Source organism: Larus michahellis, chromosome 6, assembly GCF_964199755.1.
Source record: "Larus michahellis chromosome 6, bLarMic1.1, whole genome shotgun sequence".
NCBI lineage: Eukaryota > Metazoa > Chordata > Aves > Charadriiformes > Laridae > Larus > Larus michahellis.
The window spans coordinates 59330656-59356967 of NC_133901.1; the positions used below are offsets into that span (position 1 = coordinate 59330656).

General features: G+C 41.2%; 1 protein-coding gene across 7 annotated transcripts in view; it reads right to left on the reverse strand.

Moving 5' to 3' along the window:
* Positions 1–26312, reverse strand: part of NT5C2 (5'-nucleotidase, cytosolic II) — a 67213-nt gene that overhangs the window by 23116 nt on the left and 17785 nt on the right. For 3 of the 7 annotated variants that reach the window (XM_074592471.1, XM_074592470.1, XM_074592476.1), the window contains exons 2-3: positions 18701–18821; positions 7403–7476 (exon numbers count right to left, since the gene is read on the reverse strand). In XM_074592471.1, the coding sequence (XP_074448572.1) occupies positions 7403–7476; positions 18701–18801 (175 nt within the window). In that variant the 5' untranslated portion in view covers positions 18802–18821. Of the gene's footprint in view, positions 1–7402; positions 7477–8898; positions 9214–18700; positions 18822–20210; positions 20310–20441; positions 20503–26312 lie in introns of those variants that run through there. The other 4 variants (XM_074592474.1, XM_074592472.1, XM_074592475.1 and 1 more) reach the window with 4 other exon arrangements.

A 26312-nucleotide genomic window follows, 5' to 3' on the forward strand; every position in this document is an offset into this window, starting at 1 on the left:
TTTGGATATGCCTCCGAGGCTGGCAAAACAGAGCTTAGTGTTGGAAAGATTTCTTCTGCTGAATAAAAATGCATGGCTCGAGGTAACAACAGCAGCACTGAGGTCACATTTTGCATGTTGAGAGAAGCAATTCAGACAGACTCTGCATTTCAAGGAAACTTCAGTTTGTCTATTTTAGTAGTTGGCATAACATTCCTTTGCATTGGAATAATATCTTAAAGATAACTACACAGTCACCTGTTCTTTTATGGGAATTTTTTATGGTTTCCCTGACACAAGAGAATCTTTTTTGTGCTTAACAAGTGGCCTTCACAATTTACCTCTCTCAGATACAGCCCACTGGGAGTCATAATCCCATACTGGAAATATCCCTGCATTTCCATGGAAACAAACTACTGTGCCAAAACACGGGCTTAGTTCTTCAATGAAGACTTCTGAACAGGGAAGAAACAGTTGCATGGACTTCATGTTCAAACATAATTTGCTAGCTTCTAGAAATAAAAAGAAAATGACTTAGAGGTATAGTAGCCATTTATACACTGTAATTAAGGCATTATTCAGCTGTATTAGTGTCCAAAAAACCAGCTTCTTATTTCTCTCCATATTCACTTAAGAGAGTGAGCCTCAAAAGCTACACATCTGTGCACCTGGGCTTATATGCATCACAAGTGCCGGTGCTGTGAACAAGCCACATGCATAAGTTTTTCTGTAGTGTGCTAAAATAAGGCATTCACAAAGCAATAGCACACGTGATCTCAGAGTTAAAGCCTTCTGTACTCTCAGCTTTGGTTCCTCCTACAGAGTAAGCTGTTCATGTCATCACAAGGGTATTTGCAACTTAATAGTACTTCTGTTGTGGTATTAAGATTACTAGATAAGGGGGTCGATTAGAGTGAAAAATACCATCATGTTTCCATCTGTCTGGCAAAGACAAGAACTGGCCGTTGCTATACTAACAGCCTGCTGACCCAGCTTGGTGTTATTCTCATGGTTTTAAGAGCAAGAAAACAGAATATAGCAGCTTTTGAAACTTTCCTTACACTGTGAAGACTTGTTCTTTCAGCAGCTTCTGTCTAACGCTCTGATTCTTCAAGAATCCACAGACAGCAGATTAGCAGTTTGTCAGTCGGTGATTTACTGGGACAGAGCAAGAAACACATGCTTTCTCCTCTCCTCATTCCCAGTGCCAGCATGTGAGATCCCACAGCTCCAGACCTGGCTTTGCTCGTTACACAGCTTTAAATGGCCAAACCCCGAAGAGCAGCAACACAAAGAGAGCAGGGACAATAGCACTGCCCTGGTATTTGAAAAAACATCCAGCTCAAAGCATACTAGGAACAATTTAGCTTCTCCATCTGCCTTTAGCTTTGAAACACTAATGGCTAAACCAGCCTCTGAAATCTGCAAAATCTGCACCTGTTAAACTGGCAACATGCAAATGTGAAAACGCAGACAGCAGATGTGCGATAGTCAAGGCATCTCATGTATTGCTAGGACAGTTTCAAGGCTACTGTTGCTACATCTACCAATTGCTTTCTCTAGCCACCATGCTATTTCTGTATGACACAAAGAACTGTATTATCCAGAGAACTGGAAAGGAAGCAAAACTGCTTAGTGTCTTCCCAAAAGAGCCTCAAAGCCTGTAGTCCTTACATCATGAGGAAACTAAACACAAACCTTTAAGCTAAGCAGGAGAGCCTCATTAGAACAGTTGTACTGGAGTCCAGTACCACTAAACAGACAATAACAGTATCTCAGTGGTGCCCAGGGACAGGACAAGAGGTAATGGGCACAAACTTGAGCAAAGGAAGTTCCACCTAAACGTGAGGAGGAACTTCTTTACTCTGAGGGTGGCAGAGCACTGGAACAGGCTGCCCAGAGAGGTGGTGGAGTCTCCAACTCTGGAGACATTCCAAACCCACGTGGACGCGTTCCTGTGCAACCTGCTCTGGGTGACCCTGCTCTGGCGGGGGGTGGGACTAGGTGATCTCCAGAGGTCCCTTCCAACCCCTATCATTCTGTGATTCTATGAACAGGAGAACAAACATTTCTTTGAAGTTGCTTACGTTACAAGCTCAACAGCTTTTTAAGGTATTCAGTTGAATCTTTCATGTATAAAACTCCCACGTTTATACTTTGTTTGTCATCTGTGTAATCCAGAAAATTTTTATGCAAGGTACAAATCCATTAGTCCCATTTCTCGCTTGTGGAAACCAAAACACAGAAAACTGACGCAACTGAGCTACTGTGAAAATACTAGATCAACTGAAGAACCAGTTCTCAATTCAGCTGCCACCTTTTCCCCCAGAACACACACAGCAACAAGCCAATCTTACCTCCTGCTTGAGTGTATCTTTTCCAGAGGAAACAGGTAAAGGAAAACATTTCAAAAGTAAGATGTGGGTGTGAAAAATTTCCCTCTCTTCCAAACTGTGAGGATGACTTAGAAACAAACGCCTACTTGAGGAAGGGGCAAAACCTGTTTACGCATGTCGCACTTTGGAGTAAGTTGGGAAAGACTAAAGCTGTCTTTCCTATGTCTTTTCCCATGTGATGAGAAGGGAAATGCTACAGCTGAAAGCACAAGCAATTTTGCAATAAAATCTTTGCAGTGCACCAAATCTTGGCATTAAGTTGGCAATGTTTCCAGGACACAAGCTATATTCCAATCAGATTATGCTCTATTAATCATATTTGCACACAATAAAACCAGTATTTTTCAAGCCTCATTTCCCCTTCTTTTTCGTTGAAACAGTTTTCAGCAGCCAATGATAATTTTATTATTGATTTCTGGAGAGCATGGAAGCAGCAGTGATTTAAGTACAGGAAAAGCATTCCAAATGAAAACATCCTGCCTACTGATATTACATCTTATCTACCTCAGAGACTGAAGATAAAACTTTCAACAAGGCCATAACTTTTGGAGAAGGAAGGCAGTCACAGAGGAATCTTTTCAAGCACAATTGAGTTTGTAATTCTTACTAATTCCCTCTCCATCTGCCAATGGCCCGGTGTGAAATTACAGCCAGCTTGAGAACCCCACTGCTTTAGCTCTGCTCCTGTCAAGGGACATCTATCCATCACCTCATTGTGCAACCTGTCCCATTTAAGACCTAGTAATGCCAAGGCCTCCTGCATTACTTGGATCCAGACCTACTAATTACAAGTGTAGCTCACACTGAGAAGGAAGCAGCCAAATAAAATGCTATGTGAATCTCATCTCTTTCTGCTGCATTTCCATCGGGCCTCACCAACTCCCCGTCTCAGGTGAGTGTTGCAGTGAAGACTCTCTACTGACATACCTTTATCTTTCTTGCTGCAGTTTGCAGGAAACACAAAACAGGGAAGGCTGTCAATCTTTCAGATTACATGCAACATTTTCCTTTACCAAAGCATGAGCAGTTTTGACACTACTAGTAAAACAGGAAGGCAGACAAGAATTGTTAGTGACTACTGGTCTTCTAGCCAGTCTGGATGAATAAACAGAGATGAATCATTCAGATAATAAAAGAAACTACTATTTAGCAAACAAATGCACTACAGAAGGACCCTCAAATCTCCCTAACTTAAGGATTTAAACAGGAAGGCAGGCAGCAAGGTCAGCAGCAGCAGAGAACGAAGGGCTGCTGGAACCACTGCTGCGTAACATCACAGAAACTTGTCTTAACCTCCGCTAACAGCAAGGGCTGAAATAGCTGATGACTCTTGTTTGCGTCAAGCCATCCAAGATTTTAAGCAGCAACTATTTAACTAGGCACACAAACCACAGTCAAACCCTGCTGTTCTTCCTGCTCTTTCGACTTCCATCCCAGTAACACCTAGCTGAAAGGAAACATTCTTTTATGTACTAAATGTGATTCACTGACACCAGCAAACCAAACATTGCGTGGGAAGGGGACAGTGAGCTTCATATACAACACAGATTTCTGAGCCTCTAGCATTAGCGTAGTATTAGACCTAGAGAGGCTTGTGAGTTTCCATACGTGTAGGAGATCTTAATCACCCCATGAGGATGCAACAGCAATCCTTCATGGTAAACAAGGGATATAAAACCTGTGAAGAGTTATTTCAATTTGCTTTCATTTTATTTTGAGCTCCCAGCAGTCAAATTAATTCTAGCTGTAATCACAGCGGCTACAAATTCAGCAATTTAATGACCATAATTTCTCAGAAGAGAAGGCTAAAACCTTCAGGCTCTGCTCTCAAGACAAAAAGACTGTTTGTCCAACCCACCCATTAACAGTATTTCTCAACCCTATGCAAGGACACAAACACAATGAGAGAACATAGAAGTTATTAATAAGAATTCAAAGTTGAACCTAATTTTGACATAAAAGCAAGCAAAATCACTGTGGCAATGCTATATCAGACAGCCTTGAAATTTTTCAATTCTGAGTTAAGCAGTCCTTTAATTTAATAAGGCTGAGAAATACTAACTACCCTATAAAATAATGCATGAAATCGTATTTTATGTGTAATATAACATGATGATACTAAAACTGCTGTCAGTTGGCAAGCTGACGTTCTCAGTCATCCTAATAGTAGAACGCATGATCACTGCAGCATGTGTGTAGTTGCTGCTACAATATACTTCAAAATGGAAATGCCATGTCCCTACCAAAATTAGATTATTCCAGACAGAGAACAGTGTTATTGTAAGCAGGTTTGTGTCAACTATGGGATGAATGTCATCGGTTTATTTCTGATGTGAAAGTTCATGACAGAGAGAGGGGAAAGGACATGGCATATGGTTTTTGGCAGGGTCAATGGCTCTGACTGCCTTCAATCATTGAATATGAAGATTGTGCTCGGGGTATTTTTAAACAACTTTTCAAGAAAGTGACTTAGCAATATCTGAAAGTACAAACACAGAAAACTAGACAAGGAGCTGATGACACTGGAGATGGTTCCATTCTTCTTCCTTGGTCTATTTACATGTCTTGAATGGTATCCAAAAGGCTCAGCATGCACCATCTGGTATGCAGATACCATTTCCAGATGCTAAATTACAGATGAACTAGCTTTTTACATTGTTGGGTTTTTTCCACCTAGACAGTAGCATGTCCATGTGAAAGACTGTGTACATGATAACGTGCCCAGACAGAAAACACACCAGGGTCTAATGAATGCACTACAACATACTAATGTATGTTCACTTGCCCCCCTTCTTCATTATCATTTCCAATTAATTAATTATAATCCTATTCTAATGCTACAATCCTTAAAGGCCCTGCAATGAATAAGTAATTTTTCTTGTGTGTTACAGTTATAGATAGCAAATAATGGTCAGGTAACAAAAGCCCACATGGAGAAGAAAGGATGACTCTGAGACATAAGAAAAGCAGGTAATTTTGTATAGTAATTTCCCAGTCAAGTGAAAAAAAGGGTAATAGTACTTACCAGGCATAATGCTTTTCATCTGCAAAAGGCTTTCCAACCTAATTACATTCTCACAACTCCTTGTAAAATAATCTGCAACTATTATCTCTGTTGTACCACGAAAGAAGTCATAGGACAGCAGCCTATGCCAGAGCAGTTCAGATTTCCAGTTTTCTGCTCAGACCACATCCCATTTCTTTTTCTGCACCACACCCTGTCACTCAACTCCCCTAAACGTACCAACTTTGTCTACCAACTGTAGCACTGTGATCTTTCAGCCTTGGAAGCCCCAGGTTTCCATGTCCCTGGGTACTGTTTTAGGATGCTTGAAACATTCACATTTTTTCCTCTCATCAAACCAAGCATCGTTTTGTGGATAACAACACGTTTGCTCTGTGTTTACAGGAACAAGCGACGCGAGTAAAATGAGCAGTCGGAGAAGTGAGGATAGTGCTGAAGCTCTCCTTCTGTCAGGATGAAAGTTATCAACATGCTTCATGCTCCATGCCAGTCCCACTGGGATCACTTGAGTCCTTGGGAAATGCCGCCAGTTTGCGAAAGGCACAGAAGTTGTTTTTCCGCTACGGAAGTGAAACCCACAACTTTTTTTTTTTTTTTTTTTGAAGCATTTGTTCTTTAACAAACATTTTGCACTCCTTAAAGGCACTGCCACAAGGCTGTCACAGCTGGGAAATACAAACATGGAGAGCACGCGCCTGCAGTCAGATCCAGCACAGATTAACAACGATACACTTCATGACTTAAAAAGCGGCAGGAACTTTAAACGGATGTATAAATAAGGTGCTAAACAACCAAACCTTTTATATATAACTACTGCCTCATGGATAACTGCTTAAAAGAACAAAAGCAAGTGATCTAAATATAAACTGCAATTACCCTCCACGGCCTCCAAAACTGCTCCTTGCAGCATTGTGTTGAAGCATGCACACATGGAAACCTTCCTGCCCTTTGCTTAGCCACTGACCCCCGCTCCTCTGACCCTCACACTGTCCCTTGCCACATTACTCATCTCTCATTCCTTCTCAGTAAACACAGTAACTAGATGATCATAGTTGACATACTGCATTAACTTATTATTAGGTGACCCTGACACTCTACCTCCCATTTTCTCAGTTTACATTCACAACAATTCTAAAATGAAATATCAAGGGTGATAGGAACTTTTTCTCCACAACCTTGGAAGTGGTAATGAGAAAGAAGGCAGGATTGTACGTGACATCCTCAGTTACAGCCTGTGTGATACTATAACTTAGGAAAGTGAAAGTGGGCTTTTTACCTCTTCTTTCCTTAAAATACATAACATCGTGGAAGTCTGATTATGCAGAAAATGGTAACTTTACCCCCTTTCATCAAAAGTCTCTGAGAACTTGCCTGTTGAGTATTTGAAAGATGGAGAAGTCGTGCAAAAAATTTAATGAAACTAAAAGGTCTTATGCAACCTCCCAAAGCCTATCTGCCATAAAGAATGGGCAAAGCTTTCTAAATAAACTTGTTCAGCTGACACTAGACACTCCCCCTGCCTTGCCTCTTCTCAAAATGAGTCACTGATGTGGCCAACCAAGGAGCAGGAAAGGGGAAAACCTATTCAAAAATAACCCTCCCAGGACACAGGAGAACCTGCTGGCTAAAGGTGTAGCCCGCCATACGCACCAAGGATAAAAGAAAACACCTCGTTATTCAAAGCCAAGCTTGCACCAGGGGCAATGTCAAAATACAGTGGAATCTAAGGAAGCAATTAGACTTATTAAGCTTCGGTTTCCTTGGCACCCGTAATCACTTGAAACTGTACTACAGCAACATGGCTTGTGACCAAATACAGCTTGCAGACAACAAATTTAAGGGTAACACCTAAAATTAAAGTGCAATGAATAGTGAACAATATATTTGCTAATAGAAGAAGCACCTGCTAACTGGAGTAGCCCAACCCATAACTGGTTTTTGCTCAACAAGAGGCAATATTCCAAACTAAGTCAATGACAAAAAAAAATATTAAGATACTCACCAGCAAGTGTATAATCCATATCAAAACCAAAGCACTTTATCTTCTCCATGGCTAAACTTCTGTTTACAAAGACCCTGTAAAGAAAGAAGAAATAAAGCCATAGGTATAAGCATTTTCAAAATAATCACGTTTTAGAACAAACACATTGTGCCAGCTGTCAGGATGTCAGGCTCTTTTAGGTCGAAATCAGAAAATATACCTGAAAGCGGAGGCATGTTTCATTTTTTGCCATGAGTTCTCCTGAAGCAAAGCCATGACTTTGCAGGGTTATTCTAATTATTGGTATGCTGTCTAAAGACGTACACACATGCATGCACACACACACACGGCTTTGCATGTGACCTGCAAAAATTCCTAAGAATAGAAGTGCAAAATCTCCTGAAGCAGAATTCAGAGCTCAAGTAAGAAGAAACTGGAAGCAGAGGATAGGAAGCGATACAATTTGCTTGATTAAAACAAATTATTACAAAGAGGTAACAAGGAAAGGAAAAGAAAATAACATTCCTGTGAAAAAATGCTCACAGCATTTGAGCCCTCTCTGGAACAATATCTGGAAATTCAAAGCAAACTTAAACAGATCTGTTTCCACATTTGCAACACTAGTGTTAAAAGCATTTAATAAAGCTCTGAAAAACAGTGACTACGATGAAGTTTCATCCACGAGAATATATTATTTCTATTTTGAAATTTTTTTAACTCACCTGCAACTCCTTGACAAAACTGCTATTTTTTAAATTCCACTTTTATTATTAATGCTTATTGCAATGAGAATCTAAGCTGAATACTTCCAGGCCCTTTTTGATGACAACATCTTAATACACCATATTCAATTTAGTTCAAGTAAATAACATTGTGAAGAAATAGGTCAGAGAGTACAACAAAAGCTTTTCTTGTTTCATGTTCCAACTACTACAGTAACTAAGCTGCTTATGTTTCCCCAGAACTTTAAACCATATAGCAAAGCTGTAATTCAACAGGACTTCTCTCCACCGTCTGTCTTATCTGAACTTTAAGAACGCGAGTTAGAACTCGGCTGCGGGATGGAAGCTGAGCTTCTCAACACTGATCTCAGGCAGAAATCCCATGTACTGCTCGAGCTGTGATGCCGAGACAAAATTCGCCTGTATGAGAAAAGTCCCAGAGCCTTCACCTGCACTCTGATTTCAGTATGTGCAAATTCTCCAAATATTTAATAAACGCATTGCCCTCAGCAGAGTAATTATCCTCTTAAGAACTGAAATCGGCAGCACTGCCGTGTACGAGGAGTGGCGCAGGGACAGCAATGCAGCAATGGAGACGGCAAGTGCAAAACCAAGCACTCGTACGTTCTGAAAAGCTGAAAGAAACCACTGGGAGATTCTCCTCCGCACGCACGTTCTGGGCAGGTGGCCGGCATAACGTGTCCGTTTAACTGCCCGTGTCAATCCGCTGCTGCTCAAATTTTAACAGCAAACTGCTAACATCAAACTATCACACTTCTATGTGAGTCGTCTTACCTCATCTCTCACCGATGTGCTCCTTGTTTAGTTCACAGCAGTCTGATTCATCTACTTGTCTGAATCATATTACACAATTCCTTTAAAGCTTCCCTAGCACCGATGCAATTTCGCTTGGATCTGATTTGACTTCAGAAGATCATTATGTCTGAAGCAAGCCTTAAAGTACTGTATATCTTCTTGGACAGTGTTCTAGAAAACACATCTGTGGCTAATTTAACCAGTCACTGGATATTGTTGTTGTTCCACACAAATCCACTTGGAATACAGTTTCTCTGGCAATAGTATACTTTCTCCCTAACCTTGCACACTCTCTCTGGGAGTCACAGTTTCCTGGCAAAGTGCCTGCCTTTGACAATGGGGCTTGTCACTAAGGGGCCTCAGAGGTTCTAGATGACGCTCTTTTCTGATAGATTTATGTATTACCTAAACAAGACAAAGCGATGGGGAAAAAAGTGGAGACTGGTAAAGAAATGCCTTTTGGAAATATGAGATGGGATCGTAAATCACTAAAACTCACTCCTGAAATATCTGGCTTTTGAGTAGGTGGAGCAAATTATCCGAATCTGCAGTTTGAATCTGTGTTTGCCTTTTAACATCAAGATAGCTCTGATTTTCAAGAGGCCAACGCAAAATGCTATTTGGTACTAAACACAGTCTCATACTTTGTATAATGAAGATGATTATGTTCTGTCACTGCTGATGCCAGGAAGCATTATTTATTAGCGAATTCAAGCACATGATTTCTGATCTCACGTTTGTGCCATTTGTTTCTGAAAGTGGAGAGCTTTAAAAAGGAATGACATACCTCTGGGAGACACTAATAACATTTTTTGTCCAACCTGCAGAGTCTAATTTTGCTTTTGCCTTTAGGCTTAGCCCCCAGGGCACAGTTTTCCATCCTTGTGAACATGACAGGAACAGGAAGGGAAATGCAAAGAAGGTCAGAAGAGCATTTCAGAATTGCAATATTTGGGAACAGGCAAAAACCAAGCACTAGGACAGAGCTGAATGCGCCTATAAAAAGGGTAATACGACAGTGCCTGTGAAAGGCGAAAACAAGGAAGCTGTGACCCAAGAGATCTCTTCCAGTCCAGCCGGCCTATGTTTAGATGATGACGACACCAAACTGACCAAAAACCGTGGAAAGATCTCTAAGCCTCTGACATTTTTTCATCACTTGCTTTCGGAGTATTTACAAGCTGCATCCCAAAACTAAAAAAAAAAAAAACAACCAGCACGTGTTGATACTGAAGATCTGGAAAAGTTTACTGAAGGCAATGAAACAAACAACATCTATTAGCGTTTTTTTGTCCCAAAATAAGTCTTATGACTAAAACATGAAAATTACTATACCAGCCCCCTCTTGGTAACAGCTGGTGAAGATCTCTCTTTCTCCATCAGCTCGTAAATATTGCCTGTGACCTAGAAACCATACGTGGCAGGGTCTAATCATGCCCCAACAATGCACAGGACCTGGCAGATTTCAAGGCATCCTACCGACTGATTTGACGTGGTAATTACTTCACCCACCAGTGCTGGAGTGAAACAGAGCAAATATTTAAAAAAAACTAAAGAAGGTTATTACACAACACATTGAGGACAGGAAATGAGAACATTTTAATCAATTTAAACTTGGATATGCTTTGGCAAATTAAATGGCAGACTAAACAGTGACAAAAAAAAATACTGAACCAATTTCACTTCTCTTGTGAAGGCTCAGACAGATACTGGGTTATTTTGTAGGCACTCAGGACCTCAACTTCAAATCCTGATAATGGAAGACATCTCCCATGCACAGTGTTCCCCTAGACACAGGGGGCTAAGTAGATAGACTTACACGTTTGTAGACTTACAAATATTTACTCCCAGAAGCTGACCAGCTTAATTCAGGGGGTTTTCTCAAAGTAGTAAATATCTGCAGTATCCCAGAAACTAAAGATAAAAGTTGAGATTAAATCACCATGACAGTTTCTGGGAAGAGTCAGGTGCTTCTCAGAAGCTGCAGACTTAGCCCATTTCAAAGCTGTGCTTAGATCCTAACCGAAGGTACGCTCAGCTTGATTCCAAGAACACCGGTCAAATGTGTCTGTTAGCTACAAAAATGCAGCGTCTCCACCGAAGACATGGTATAGTGAAATGACAAGAGCTGTTTTTAATGACTATAAAGAAAAACCAACACTAAGACCCTAAGAACCCTAACCACCTGAGAGAAAAGATCCTCTGGTCTCTAAGGGAAAAGATGAGATGACAAGTTTTTTACAGCTCATCTATATAAACAAAAATCAAAGAAGCTTCCAGATTACAAACAGTCGACATAAAGTCAGAATAAGAGAAAAACTAAAATCACCCAACATTTTTAGGCAAGGAAGTTTTAATCTAAAGTAAGTTTTTCACTTGCCAGAATCAGAATAAATCACACCTTCCCTTCCCCTGATTTTGTTTTTTTCCATTCAAAAAATAACCGTTTTAATCAGGAGCACTGGAATTAAAAATTAAGCTGGTCTAAAAATTTAATAGCACTGGGCAGTAAGACAAATCAAACCACAGGCACAGCAGGAGAACACCCTCTCCATTCCTTGTGCTGAGCAGCAGAGGTGGGTGTTGCTTAAGCCCAACTCCCCAGCTCCACACCTGTCTGCAACCAGAGCATCTCCTTAAATAGGACACTGCCTTTCTCCCGCCTTCATCTTTCCTTCCTGATGAAAAACCAAGCTTTATATTCCTGCGTTGAGGAATATCCCTGTGAATCTCCCACAGTTTCGCGCTCCCTGCGCAGTGTGGCTGGAGCAGTCCGAGGTGCTGGTGCTTGTGGGGAAGCCGGTGGCGGGACCATATCCAGCCCCATCAGCTCCCTGAGCCAGCACACGGCACAACTGGGAGCGGGGAGGCAGCAGCCTGGGCTTGGGGTGGCTTCGCCTGGCACAGATCCACACCTTTAGAAAAATGGACTTGAGGAGCTGTTTAAGGGAAACCATGAAGCACATTTCCTCCCTAATGAGTTCTTCCTCAAAGATTAAACCCTGCAGTGTGGTCACAGCAGAAGGCTCTCAGTGATGACAGTATTTATTTTCTTTTTGAGCTCTACGAATTGTGCTGGATAAGAGAAAAATGTGTTGTATTACAAGGAAGAAGGAACTGCTGAGCATGCATAAAGAGAAACGCAGAGCCCTGATATCCTCAACACCGCAATTCACGGTCCTTTATATTTTTGCAAGAGAACTGCTCTCAGTTTTGTTACTGTTCTTGTCAATCAATTCCGAGGCAGGAACCTAAATCCCAACTCTTCTCGAGTAACACAGCAGAGGAGCGAATGCAGAGAGGGAGAAATGTTTTCATTTTATTTGTGCAAAATCTCAAAAGCATTCTGCGCCCTGAATGAAATTTGCATGTATAATATTATTGTAATATGACCGACAAAGTAAACAAAATGCCCAGAATTATACAACTAAGGAGGAACTTGGCACAGGGCTCACAACTCCTCATAGCGAGAAAATTAAAATGAACAATGTGAGGCGAGGTTTCTGGAACGGAGCGCTTTTATAACGATTTTCCAAATGTGTCTAGAAATACCTTGCAGCAAGAAGCATTCTTGGTCAGGACAGTATGTTTCACCAGAAATTAAATAAATACAAAGCAACTTGCACCAGCGCTGAGTGGAACAGCAAATACAGTGGGAGCTGGCTACGCATGACCTACATGTGTGTTTAAAAAAGATTGTGGTGGACAGCTGGGCTCGAGTCAGCCACGAAACAGGGACTAACTAGCCAGGAGGCTCAGATTCCTGCTTCCTCAAAGTTTAGGCACTTCGGTTAATCTTCACTTTATGGACAACTTCCGTGTTTTCATAAGCTAGGAGAGTAAAAAAGAAATAAGGGAACTAAATGGATTAGCTTTTAATAGCTTCCCATATCCAGGTTCCCCACAGCCTCTTTAAAAACGCTAATAATGAAAAAAAAAACCCCACTACTCTTATGACAACTGGATGTTCTAAGTATTACTTGCTAGTCCCCAGATGTTGTGTGGCTGGGGGAGACGTCTCACTACATGACATTATAGTTCTGGTCCCAGATGACTTCCACCAACAGCAGTGAACTCAGACGAATCCCTCACTGACCTGACTTATCTGGCCCAAATCATGGGAGCAACCTTAGGAGCATACTAACATACATCAAAATGTCTTGTCCTTGGGTGCTGGATGCTTTGGTACCTGTCTTAGAGGGGATAAGAAATAAACTGCTTTAAACTACTAAAACCAATATAGTAATTCTTTTGTGAATCTTGCCTCTTTAGGCAGGTAATGACCGTTATTATTTATCATACCATTTTGATCTTTTTTGAGAGTTTCATTTTATTCCTTCTTCAACCAAAGAGAAATATTCTGACATCTTTGTAATCATATTCAGAGATAGTGTTTGGGCTCGAGATGACTTTAGGCAGATGACACATTATCAGATAGAGGAGACAGAAGAAGGGCATCAAAATTTCCTGGCCACTTCTAGTAACATTTCCAACATAGTGCCCTGCAATTTCACAAGACTAACCGTCCTTGCACAATTATAGTGACATAAAACTGGAAAATCAGGTTATGACTGGAACTTAAAAGTTTCATGATGCTGTATCCAGAAACACGACGATGAGCACTTCCCTCTGAAATTCAGCAGGAATCAGATGGAAGGAGATAGCCTTGGCCATTTCTGTTTCCATTGTTTGGGTTTTCTTCCCAGGCAACAGCAGAGTGCCAAGAAGCTCACATATGGATTCCATCCCAAAATAACACCCGTCTGCTCTGTGAAACTATTAAAGCTAGGGATCATGGGACATTTTTAATGTAATTTCTTTATTATTAATTTGGCAAGTGTTCTGCTTTCTCATAAGCTCGCCCATTCTGCCGCCTTAACACTCCCTCTCCCTCCTCTCTCCAATGTCCGAAGCACTAAAGCAAAATAAATACAGAGCCACATGCTGCCCTCCGCTACACACATGCCACCGCACGAGTCCAGGGAGGCTGCACAAAGACATATGAGGACAGACCATAGCCAGCAGCACCTACAGACCTACCTCATTTACAGTTACATGAAAATACCACACGTCGCCTATCCAAGCGTGCCCGATGAAAAGAGCACGCAGACTGATACTTTTTTCTCATTTGCCACCTCAACGAACCGATCATTGTAAAGAGACTTTATATATAACTACGCAAATAAAGAAACAAACAGTTTCAAGCCTCATAGCCTAGTTTATATAACATTTCCACCTGTTTGCAATCGCTGATGATCCAGTAGCAATAAAGTGAAGAAACAAGATCAGCAGTGAATAGCCCAGACTTCATAAATTTGAACAAACTAAAATACATCATTAACCCTAGAAATCAAAACAACTGATTGGTAATCCTTTTGTCATTATTAAAGTATGTATCATTTTTTTAGCAGGATCTCAGCATACATTAACAGCTTAAATCACTTAACTCATTTTACCACCATAAGATGCTTTGAAACCAAATTCGAGCGCAGAATTTAAACCATAAAACTACGAAGCAACTTAGTGAATACTCTATGAGCGGTCAGTAGGATAATCAGGATTAGGAATCATGATGCCACATCCCCTGTGCTAGCACGTAAACAACAAAGTAAGAACACAAAACTAAAACAACAACAGAAACCCCATGTTCAGGATGAGAAGTCTCAAATTACTCTGATGCGAAATGGTAAAAGCATCCCAAAGTCTGCATGTTTAACAAAAAGGCCATCGTCAGCCGCACTGCCCTGTTAAGCCAAAACCACAGAATAAAAGTAAATGCAAATACCTGTTTCCTGGATCTTGGTAACTGTCAGTAACAAGAGTGGATGGAACACCAACTTTTTCCATTATTTGCTTTAACTAGATGTGGTTGCTATTTAAACCCTAAAGAGCTATGTGAGATAATCCAGAGGGTGCCTAGAAGTACTCACTCCAAGTTAAAAAATAGACACTAGGGCAATTTGGTGGCTCAGAGTCAACCTAGTTCTTGCCTAATTACAATCACGTTAAATGACAGTACTCCTCCAGAACAAATGACCTAGTGATTATCCTCTACCCGGAAAAGTCAACAAGCAGTGCATGAGGGAGGTGGCCTCACAACCACACACACTAGGGAAAAGCCACCTAACAGCTACACATCCATTTTATTTCCGAATTAAAATGTATGTTGCCAATAGCAGAGTAATGCCGTATCCTCTTACCAGTGACCTCTGCTAGAGAATGAATAACATCTAGCTTGTATATTAATTCATCTTTAGACCTCCCTCCAACAGGCGCCAACAATGTTGTATAACGAGGTTATGGCTGATAGTAACACTAGCTAACCGAAAGTCTGAGTTGAAGTCATCAGAAATACCCTGAAGATAAAACCCCACCTCTTCTCCTCCCCTACAGACTTTTTCTAATTCTTGATGTTGCTGCACAGCCGTTGAACTCTACAGCATAGCGTAAGTGTTCGTACTCTCAAGCTTTGCTACTTCATCAATAACCTCAATACTGTACTTTCTTAAGCAGCTATACAAACTGATCCAAACACCAAGTAACAATTTGGGAAGGAAGACAGCCATGGGAGAAAACCAGCTGTAAATATTTGAACATTCTTGCCTATGGCATTCAGACACGATTATGATATAGTCATCACACTCTGAGTCAGTATGCATTACACCAGTTAAACCAGTCTCAACTGGGATTTCTGCCAACAATGTTATATGTTGAACATCCATCCATCAAGTATGATACAGTAAGAAGTGCAACACCTGAAAAAACACATTCCTACTACGAACAACTTCAGTAAAATATTTGTATTAGAGTGGCATCTTCAGAGATAATTTTTTTAGAAAGTTTTTAAAAAGTTTCATGTCCAGAAGAACATTATTTTTATTTTTAAGGTAGATTATTTTGCTTGGATTGGAAATTTTTCCCCTTATTTTATGCTGCTTCAACATTTACAAATCAAGCGTATCAAATCTTGCACAGTACATTAGAACCAGAAAGTTAAATCAATCGGTCTAGGTATTTCCCACTGATAGTTAAGTAAACATAAAGTAAAGAATCGGTGAAACAAGTTTTTAAAATTTCACACTTCAGAAAACCAAGCATTACTAGCAGCATATAGAAAACCTCAATGAATGACTTGGAGCCCGACTGGGCTTCTGACATTGGTATCAAAAGCTAGCCCCAGTTATGCTCATCTGCAAATGTGGCCCAGCTGCCAAGCTCCTCCAGCCTTCCAGATTGGGCCCATAAAATCACTGGGACCAGCTTTATTTAAGGTAAAAAAATGCAATAGTTGTAAATTCAATGTTCTTTTTCATTGTTTTTGTTTCTAAGTCACTTTAGATTCATGTTGTCAAGGCTGTTTTTTTTCTTCAGCTGCTAGAGTAAGAAAAAAAGACAGAAAAAAAAGAGAGACACTGAAAGAGAAAGAAAAAGAGAAAGGAAGGAAGAGAAAGAAAACAATCTTGACAATTAATGCCTTGTCTTTTATATCTCTCTTTTTTCATAAAATTGACAGTGCTTCAGCAATATTCCAAGAGTTATCTCACTGGACCTCACTGAAACAAATTTCCATCCTAGAACTGATGGCTGTGACCAGCACACATATTCTACAACTGAACAATTATTAAAATACTAAAAACTATAATATAAAACAACTAGGGAAAATAACTTCAGTCCTACTCTATCAAATTAAGCCTGCGCTTACCTTTTAAGTAACATCACATCTGTTAACACTAAGATCACAAAAAATACCAGAATAGAAATCTGACAACACTACCTCTGGAATGAGGTTGTTTCAGATTCTTACAATACTGGATTATCAAAATAACTACCATGAAACTGGTACACCAAAGCCATTAATAGCACAGATTTATACTAGAGTCTCGGCGTCAGGTTCTCTCATTCTCTCCCGTTCCCTCCCTCTCTCTCATTCCCTCCCTCTCTCTCTCTTTTTAAAAGAGGATAGTAATTTCAAAACAAAAATGTGCCTCCCCTTAATGTATTTCCAATGTTGTACTTTCTGTGAAAAGCTGAACATTTCTGCTCAATATGTTTTGCATAAGACATTTCTAGGTTCTAAAAACGGGTACTTAAACTGTACCACAGACTAATTTTGGACTAGCAGATCTCAGGTCCAAGTGGAAACCTTCCTCTATATGAGTGCACTCTCATCTTCCATAAGGAAATTCTTTCTGAAAGTAAAAATTTCTTACATGAGTAAGGGTAAACATGATAAGGACTTGAATGTGTGAGCTCTTAAGGACAAGTACTGCTTCCTTTTGATCTTGTACAACACTTAGCAGACTGTCAGCACCTAACCATAACAAATGTTGAGGAAATATTTAGAAAAAAAAAATAAATAGGCCTTACTTCTACTTCATTTCCATCAGTCTAAATCAGGAGTAACACAACTAAAGTCATAGGTAAAATTACAACACAAAGGTAAACCTGTCAATGAGTTCAACAAGGTGAAAGATTTTTTGCCAGGGAATGGTATAAAATCCCTCTCTTTTTACATGCTATATATAGTTACATTCATTAGACGTTTCCATATCTGACAAACCAGCTGACACAGAGAGACTCAAATAATGCCACCACTTAAGACATGTGCCCAAACATATTCACTGGAAATTGGAAAGCTTCAGAAATGCATCACAGGATCCATTACTTAGCCTTAAGTGTTGCAACTTGCATAACCTGGCCTATCATATGATGCTAAGGCGTTTTTTCTGTAATTAGATGCCATTTGGAGAATCAAAAGATATCTAACACTTTCAAAACACTTCCTCAGAAATACCATCGTATATGAATCACAAATGCAACATGGCATTTAAGCATGAGGTTGGGAAACTTGACTTCTTTTCTGTTTCTATATCAGACATACATCTCCCCAACTCCTGCCGAATATACTCTGATCATCATACTGCATGACTTCTCAAATTAAAAGAGCTAAACTTTGAAAATACACCTCCCACAAACAGAATACTGACAATTACTAGATGCTGTTGCTTTTAACTCTGTCACAGTCCAGACATCTGATAAGGATACAGATTGCATACATCTTTTATGCTCTAGGCCAGGAACCTTGGGAGCTGTGGGCTAAATTCTTAGCTCAACCAAACCTCCACCGTGATCTTGTGAAAACAATCTAGTGTCTGTACTGTGATTCCCAAACTGTAAAATGACAGTGATAACATTTCTTGTATTCCATACTCTAATCTTGTTTATTTAGACTGTAATTATTTTACAGCAAAGATGGTTTTTAGGCACATCTACCACAGAAAAGGAGGCTGAGATCCTGTCTAGTGCTTCTACACACTCCTGTGGTACACACAATTAACCATACTAGATAGAGTTCTCCAACACATAATTTCCGCTCCCATTTGATTTCCTCCTTATTCATATTTGTACATTCCAGTGTCTATGGCTATGCTCTCCCAGTGCACGCTGCAATAATTACTATAATAATTCTGCCACTGAGTATTTCTTGACTTGAAAGCTTCTGCTTCTATCCCAAAATCTAACTTTGATTAATCTTTCAACTGCATTAAGAAAGCATACCCTCACTCACTCTAGTACATGTACCTCAACTCTACTGGTTGTAAATTCCTGCAGGCCAATACTATGCTATCTTCTGAGTTCTCTTCTACTAACACTTCTGCGAGGAAGGTGAGAATGACCTTTCTGTTTTACCAACATGCAAAAACCAAGAAATGTAGGTTTATGCTCAGTTTATTTCCCTCCGTCTCAGCACTTTAGTTGTGGGGTTACACAAATGACTTACCGGTGATAGGCTTCCCGGCGGTACTTTTTCAGAGCGTGACCATCCATGTTTGCAGGGAGATCTGCTGCATTCTGGAGTCGGTCGCTCCACGAGGTTGTCATCTTCAAATCCGTATTTATTTCTGAAAGAGGCAGAAGAGAAAAGCTTGCTTAAGTTCAAGGTTTATTTCACCAGAAAGTAGTCTGTTTCCTGGTACGAAGAGATGCAATGCCACTCAGGAAGCTTTGCAAAGTACCCGGTGGAAAGATCTGAGTTTGCAGGTCAAGCAAGATACTTTCCTCTGAGATATTTGACGAAACAGGGAGTCAAAACAGAGAGCTGAGAAGGCTCTTCCATATGGCTGGAACTGCAGACATGCCTATCCATTGTGGTGAAAATGCATTTAGAAACAGTTTTCATTGCTGAAAAGGGGTATTTTTCACCTCAGAATTACTAATATGCATTAGTGACAAGTGACAGAAAACCTACCCTTTATACATCAGATAAATTAGGCAGGGCAAACCCTACAAACCCCAGTGGGATTGACCTTGCCACTTTTACCACACAGTAAAAATAGAGAGCCATGTTTCTGCCTTTGTTTCTCATTTGATCTCTAACCAAAGACAAAGCCTCAAACTGATGCTAAATTAGCAGAAACAATTGGAAGGAAAGTAGAAAGATGATCTTTTGTCCTCTGCAGGTCAGCCACATTCAGACAGAGCAAGAACACAATGCCAACCTGTAACACTAGCAATGCAAATATTCACCAGCAGATCTTCACTAACATCTGCACTCCTTCACAAGTACTGGCTGTCAAAACCAAACCACCAGACAGTCCTTCTCGTCAGGAAGGCTCTGCAGGGAGGAAACAGGGGTACCTTTCCCAAGTGTGTCATTAGCACACTGGGGCAATCCTTCTCTCCCCATCCTCCAGCCAGACACGTGTCCTGCTGCGTCCCTGGCACCAGGTGGGATGATGAAGCAGCCCCACGGTGAGTCCGTTCAGCTCACCAGTCCAAGACCTCACCCATCGAAACTAACCGACCAAAAGCAAACAAAAACTGGGTAGTTCGCCACTGGTCAGCAGGCTGAACCCAGACCAGCCTGCCACAAAGCTATCATTAGAGCCAGTGTGAAGAACGGGGTGGGAGATGCATCCCACAGTTACACCAAATGAGGTATAATACGAAACCATTCTTGTGAAACCCACACAACCGCTGGACTGCAAGGCTTGGCTTGTTCGCTCTTCCGTAAAAGAAGAAAACCACCCACAAGTTACATGGGTAATGATACAGCAACCATTTCTAGACACCTTTAAAATATGACTGCCCTCATTTTACAGAAGAGAAAATAGATGATTTCATCAAAGAAGTGAGTAGAGTGAGTGTCCAAACCAGTGTTAGAAGTCATAGCACTTTCAGCGGTCACACACATGCTCATTCTCCTAGAGGAAATCTGTATAACTTTTTAGTTTTAAATTTGATTAAAGAGCAACAGTTGCAATCGTCACAGCATTTGTTAGTTTATTTACCTACTAGTTGCTGGTCATAAAAATCAAGCAGACGGCAAACAGCTTGTCTGTAAAAAATATGTTCCTCCCTCCCCCAGCATTCTCTGCTTGTCTCCCAGTTACTATAACCAAAGTTTACAAATGCATCTTCTGCCACATCCTAAAGGTCACCAAATTTAGGCCCTGGCAGGCAGCCCAAGGGACCGCATGCCAGAGCTGAGAGCTCTCCCCCCTGAATTCCCTGCAACACACCCAGGAGAGGAGGTCACCGCAGCGAGAGGGCGACGGGCCATTCCAGCCAGCCGCAGCTTCCACAACAGGGCATGCAGGGAGAAACAGCTTCTAAAATAGCCCAGGCCCCGGCCACCAAGGGCTTATAAGTAATTACCAGCTATTTAAGCCATGCCCAAAGGCAGATGGAAGGCAGCACAGGGCACAGAACTGAACAGCCCGCAAGCATCAACCCGTTCCACTTCAAAGGCAGGGCACTGCCTGTGGGAACGCTCCTTACAGGCAGCAAGGGCTGCAGCAATCCTGATGGAGGAGAGGGACCTTGGGAGAGGAGCAGCACCCATGCCAAAGCGACAGAGACTCCAGGTCAGAAGACAGAGACAAGCAGCACAGTGAGGGATCTGGTACGACCCCAAGACTACAAACTACAGAAAGGGCTTGCGTCCCCAGAGGGTGGAAAATCATATACCCCATGGATATTTCAAGATGGTCCAGATTATCACCACCTTGGTCTTACCTGGAGCTATTTTAAAGCTACAGATTCAGATCCAAAGGACATACACATTTAAGACCTCTAAAAGGCAAGTGAGAGAGCTCTGAAAATACTGTTGCATGGCTGGTCTTACAAATCTTAGACAGGTCTGGGTCTAGGTCTTCCAGCTGTAACAAGTCCAAATCCAAGCTTCCTGCCATTTAGAAGGGCTACACTATTCTGCTTACCCAGCCAGACACATAGCAAGATTCGAAGATTTACACCCACAGCCAAAGCCAGAGACTTTCCGTTGAGCCAGCCTCTTCTTCCCACTTGATCTGCTTCCCATCACCATCACACCACATCAGAGATGCTGACACAGGTACTAGGATAGGACTGCTCCCAACAGCCATCCATGCCAGACATCTGATTGTTCACCAATAATATCCTACAAAATACCCTAAAATCCAGATGGCAGAAGAACTTTAGCAGGTTACCTTTAATAACATCCTTTCTAAAATGAGGAATCAGCGCAGCAGTTTGAGCTGCTATATGATAAATTCTCCCCTTCAGCAGGAGAAACCAGACTGCATCATTCTGTTTGTGCTGGGATTCAAAAAGCTGAGACCCGAGGAAACCACAAAAATCTGAGTTTCCATAATTAGGCAAGAAAGGCATGAATTATTTTAATGTTCCAGCCATATTTTGCTGTAGCTGTGATGAACAGAGTTCATAGGCAGGACAAGGTTTGTAGACAGAGGCAATATCTTTTATTAGACCAATTGGTATGGCTGGAAAAAATAGACAAGCTCTTGGCCACACAAGCTTGTCTAAGTTTTCAAACTATCAGTTGCTCTAATAAAAGATATTACCTCTACCTTCAAGCTTTGCCCTGATTCATTTATTAAAATCTTTCTTTTAATGTTCACACAGCATAAAATAAAAAAAACTTATGCTGAAGTTTTGTATTACGTGAACTCAAAGGCACTCTTCCAGCTTAGCAGGCTCCGCTGGCACTGTGACAAGAGCTTGCTGCTCTGAAATAAAACAGTAACAACTGACAAAGGATATTGTGATGGATGTAGATATTGTGATGGATGTTCCCCACCCAAAAGTCTTACTCACACAAAAAGTCTCATGGACTTCAATGAAATTATTCTGATGCTTTAAAGGTGTACAGATCAGCCTACCTGCATGGGTAAGAGATATGAGACCTGATATGAGACCTGATCCCTGAATACAAATTCCTTCTTCCAAATAGAGAGAAAAATAAGAAGGGCTGAATCACTCCATGCACTTGTAAGCCACTGGAATAAACATCTAAGAGAGCGGGCAGCAAGCCAGGCAAGATTCTCAACTCCGAGCAACTGAAATACGATGCATCTTTCTTTAGTTACAAATCTATTTTTGAAATCAATAATCTGTAAATAGCTTCACATAAAAATAGAAACCTTTACATAGACAAAACATGTCAGAACAACTCCCTGTAATTTATTGCAAACATGCTCCTTACTAGTACAGTCTTAATTAAGCATCTGATAGCATTTATGCTACAGGGTTAATTTTGAAAAAGTATTTAAAATCTCCGCTTCAAAGCTTTGATACAGGGCTACTATGCAGCACATATGCTTTGGTCCAAAAGAACATGAGATTTTTAGCACATATTTTGAAATAAGTCCATTTGCTTCTTTTGTCAGGTTTTGGCTGATTTCAAGTATTATCCATAGTGTATTTTTTTCAAGTACTCATACATATAAAATAACATGTTCAGAAGCATTCCTGTTCAAGTTTTACTATTATTTTTCTTATCTTTTTTGACAAATAGTCAGAAATTTCTGCACCTGATAATACTTGATGTGTATTTTTTTCCGAGTTTGTTTTAACACTTTGATGATGCAATGCCAAATCAGAGGCACACACACTAAAATGTAGAGATGAACAAAACAGCAGTGACAGTCCCACTTTTTCCAGGATATTCTCCGAGAGCTTATATAGCAGAAAACAAAAGCGTCACTGACCAACACCAACGTTGTAGTGTACTCACACTAATTTGCCATGCGCTACATCTGCCTCTTCTCACACGTTCTGCTTCAAGAATCCTTAATACCTTCTCAGTACGACCCACACATGTACGTGCCCAGTAGAAAGCAAACAGCGAGAAAAATCACCACACCTAACATTAGTTACTTAAAAGCTTTGCATCTAGTCAGAGGCTGCAAATGTACTGACACGTCTCATGGTGCCCTTGCCAAGCCTAGAGTGGTTCCTGGATCCCCACTGCAACGCTGCTCTATTGGAGGTGGCTTTGTGGGGTCCCAGCGAGGGAGAAATGAACCGTGTTAAAATTCTGAGAAGGGGAAGAGGGAAGGGAAGCAGGATTGGGGTTGCTTTGTTCAAAACTCGGATCAAATTCATGGTCCGGGTCATGGCATGGTCTCACAAACAGGGAGGGAAAAAGCAGTTCTTTTCTGCAGCTGAGAGGACTGTCCATGTAAGGGTGGTTGAGAAAAGGGAGTGACTCACTTCCCAGGAGTGTCCCTCTCCCTCCACCAAGGGCAGAAGTAGCTTGCATCTAGTTTAGGCGAGACACTTGAGACAGCTAGCATCAGAGGAGGTGAAACCCACTCAGGTTAGCATCAGATCCTGTGACATCCTGGGATGGTCTGCAGAAAGTGGCCAGGAGTGTGCTGTCCCCCTCAATAGCATCTCCTACTGCCACTGTGCCACCAGGGGCCGGGCAGGCTTCTGGCCTCACCCAGCACGGCAGTTTTTACGCCTGCGAACCCAAAGCACTTCACAAACTCTCATTCAGATAGTACATTTAAGGGGCAGCAAAAGGTGCTGTCCCCATTTTGTCAGCTAAGGATAGCGGGGCACAGAGAAGGTAATAACACGGAGCAAGTGAGAATCAAATGCAGAAGTCCTAATTCCTCAGTCCCTGTGCTAAAAACCAATGTGAGATCCTAGTGCTGTCAGGATGAATCACATAGACACATTGCATCTTCCTTGCACAGTATACTTTAGCACAAATTCAAATTTCAATACTTAGCATCAACTGGCCGGCACTGAGAGGTCAGCTAAAAAGTATATGAAATGTAATTTCATGTTTAACATTGCCAGCTTCATAAATATAAGCATGCCTTGATATATCTGCCCTGCTTTAAACTGCACAGCAGGAATTAATACGTAGACAGATACAGCCTTAGCAAGCTCAAATCTCTACACATTTCTCAGCACACCTGATTTCCGCTCCCTGTTCAAACCTTGCATTGACCCCTGGCTCTCCCATTTTGCACCCACACTCCCAAACTCTTCCCTTGTTTGGTGCACAACAATTTCAGTCTCCTCTCCAACACGGTCACTCAGGCACTGTGCTTGCTCTCACCCGCTGTGCTCACACTGAAGCTCTCTGCAAAGGCAATGAATCAGTTCACATACAAATACCAATAGTTACTCCTCTTCCCCTAGCATGCCGGCCCTTCCATGGCTATCTCCCTGGAACAGTCCTTTCTGTGCAGGCTCCCACCTCAACCAAGGGCTGAGTCAATTCAGCTAGTGTCCGGGAAGCAAAGATGAGACGTCTTAGGGCTGCCAGAAGGCAAGGTGACATAGACTTTCTAGAACTGAAAATGCCAACTCGTGAGAAAAAAAGTCTGTTAAGTAGCATTTCTGAAACCCAGAACTATTCATGTGAGCTAAATACTGAAATCTCTGCTCACGCTCTGCTTAGGAAGAACAATAGAGAGAGAATGGGTGAGGGACTCCCCAGCCCACATTTTAATGTTCCTGATAACTCAGAACTACAGGTCCCAGGTGTACAGAAGCCATTATGATTGGAGAATCCAGGAGTACCATTAAAACACATTGGAAAACAGGACAAACCACTGCTTTAGCTCATACCAGTGCAATGTAAAAAGAAAAAAAGTCTCGTGATAAACCAACTCACAGAATTTGGCAGAGCTCCCACTTCTGCAGAGCTAAGGACAATAAAAAGAAGATTTTTTTAAAGTATGGTAGGAACAAGAGAAATCCTATCAAGGGAGCAGAGGCATTACTGAACAGAGATGAGGAATAACACAAAAGGGGTAAAATTCTTCAAGAAATATTTCCTGTTTGCACTGAAAAAAAAAGGATGATACAGTGTTAATCCCTCAATGCTAACAAAGTATGTCCCGTTCAATTTGCAACCAAAGAGAATGTTACAGAATACACATAAGACATGAACGTGTTTAACCAGACAGTCTGATCAAGTCTCTCCAAGAATTCTAATATAATTACCTGAATATATTTTGGGCTACGTCAGCTTTACCTGATGGCAAACATACTGAAAATGACAACACTGGATTCAATTAATGAAGAATTAGAAGGCAAAAATATAATCAGTTTTGGTCAAGGTTATCAGTTACAGTAGGTATCTGGATCACGCCTACAAATTCTTGAAGACTGAGAACTACCTGTACTTAGGCATGACACAAGCCCCAAAGCAGCAGGCTTCTGACTCCCTCCAAGCTTCAGGGATTGCATGGATGCCGAATGACACTCCGATCCTATTCTGAATTGCAGACTTACACACCAGCTCTAACTGTTACTTCGCACAGTTCCTCTCCTGTCTCCCACAGCTCTGGGATGACAACTCAAACCACTCTGTGTTTTACTGCCAATGCTTCTGCTTGATGGCCAACAGAAAATTGTTTCCAAAAGGTGTTTTCAATTAGTGATGCTTTTGGAAAATTATATGTCCATGACTTGAGATCTCTGGCAGCACTGGAAAGCCCACAGTTTCCAAATATAAGCAATGAAGCTTGTAAATGACCTAAGCCAGAAAATTGACTCTTTATTTTTTTTCTCCTTGTGACTAAAGTTAAGTTCTTCACTTGAAGAACTTCTACTTCTGGGTGGCCACCTTTCTGGCAGCAAGGCTTCACTTTCATGATGGCAGGAAGGACAAAATACGCTTTTCCTATTTGAATATTAAATTATTTCCAAGAAACACTTCAAAGCGTACTCATGGTAATTAATACTTGAAGTTGGCTTTAAGCAGGATAATTCTCTATGCCCATTACAGCGTATTAAAGAGGTAGAGATCTGCTGTTCAGAACCTGTTAAGGTTAACCACAGACACATGTATTGAGCTCACAGTAGATCCCACTTGCAGTATACAAAGACCCACTGGATGAGATGGATATTAGATGGATAACACTCTCCTTGCTCCACAGATTGTACTAACCCTCCCACCTCCAAGATTGCAATCGCCGACACTAGCTTTGAGTCCTCCCGCAGCAAGGGGGTAGCTGTTTCTCTTGGGCAGCACTGCAGCGCTGACATCAATGCAGCTGCTTTTTGCCAAGAGCGTGCTTTTAGTGCAATCGGTAAAGTGTTCCCAGTCGTACCTTTATTTGACTATGGTCTGACTGATAGAA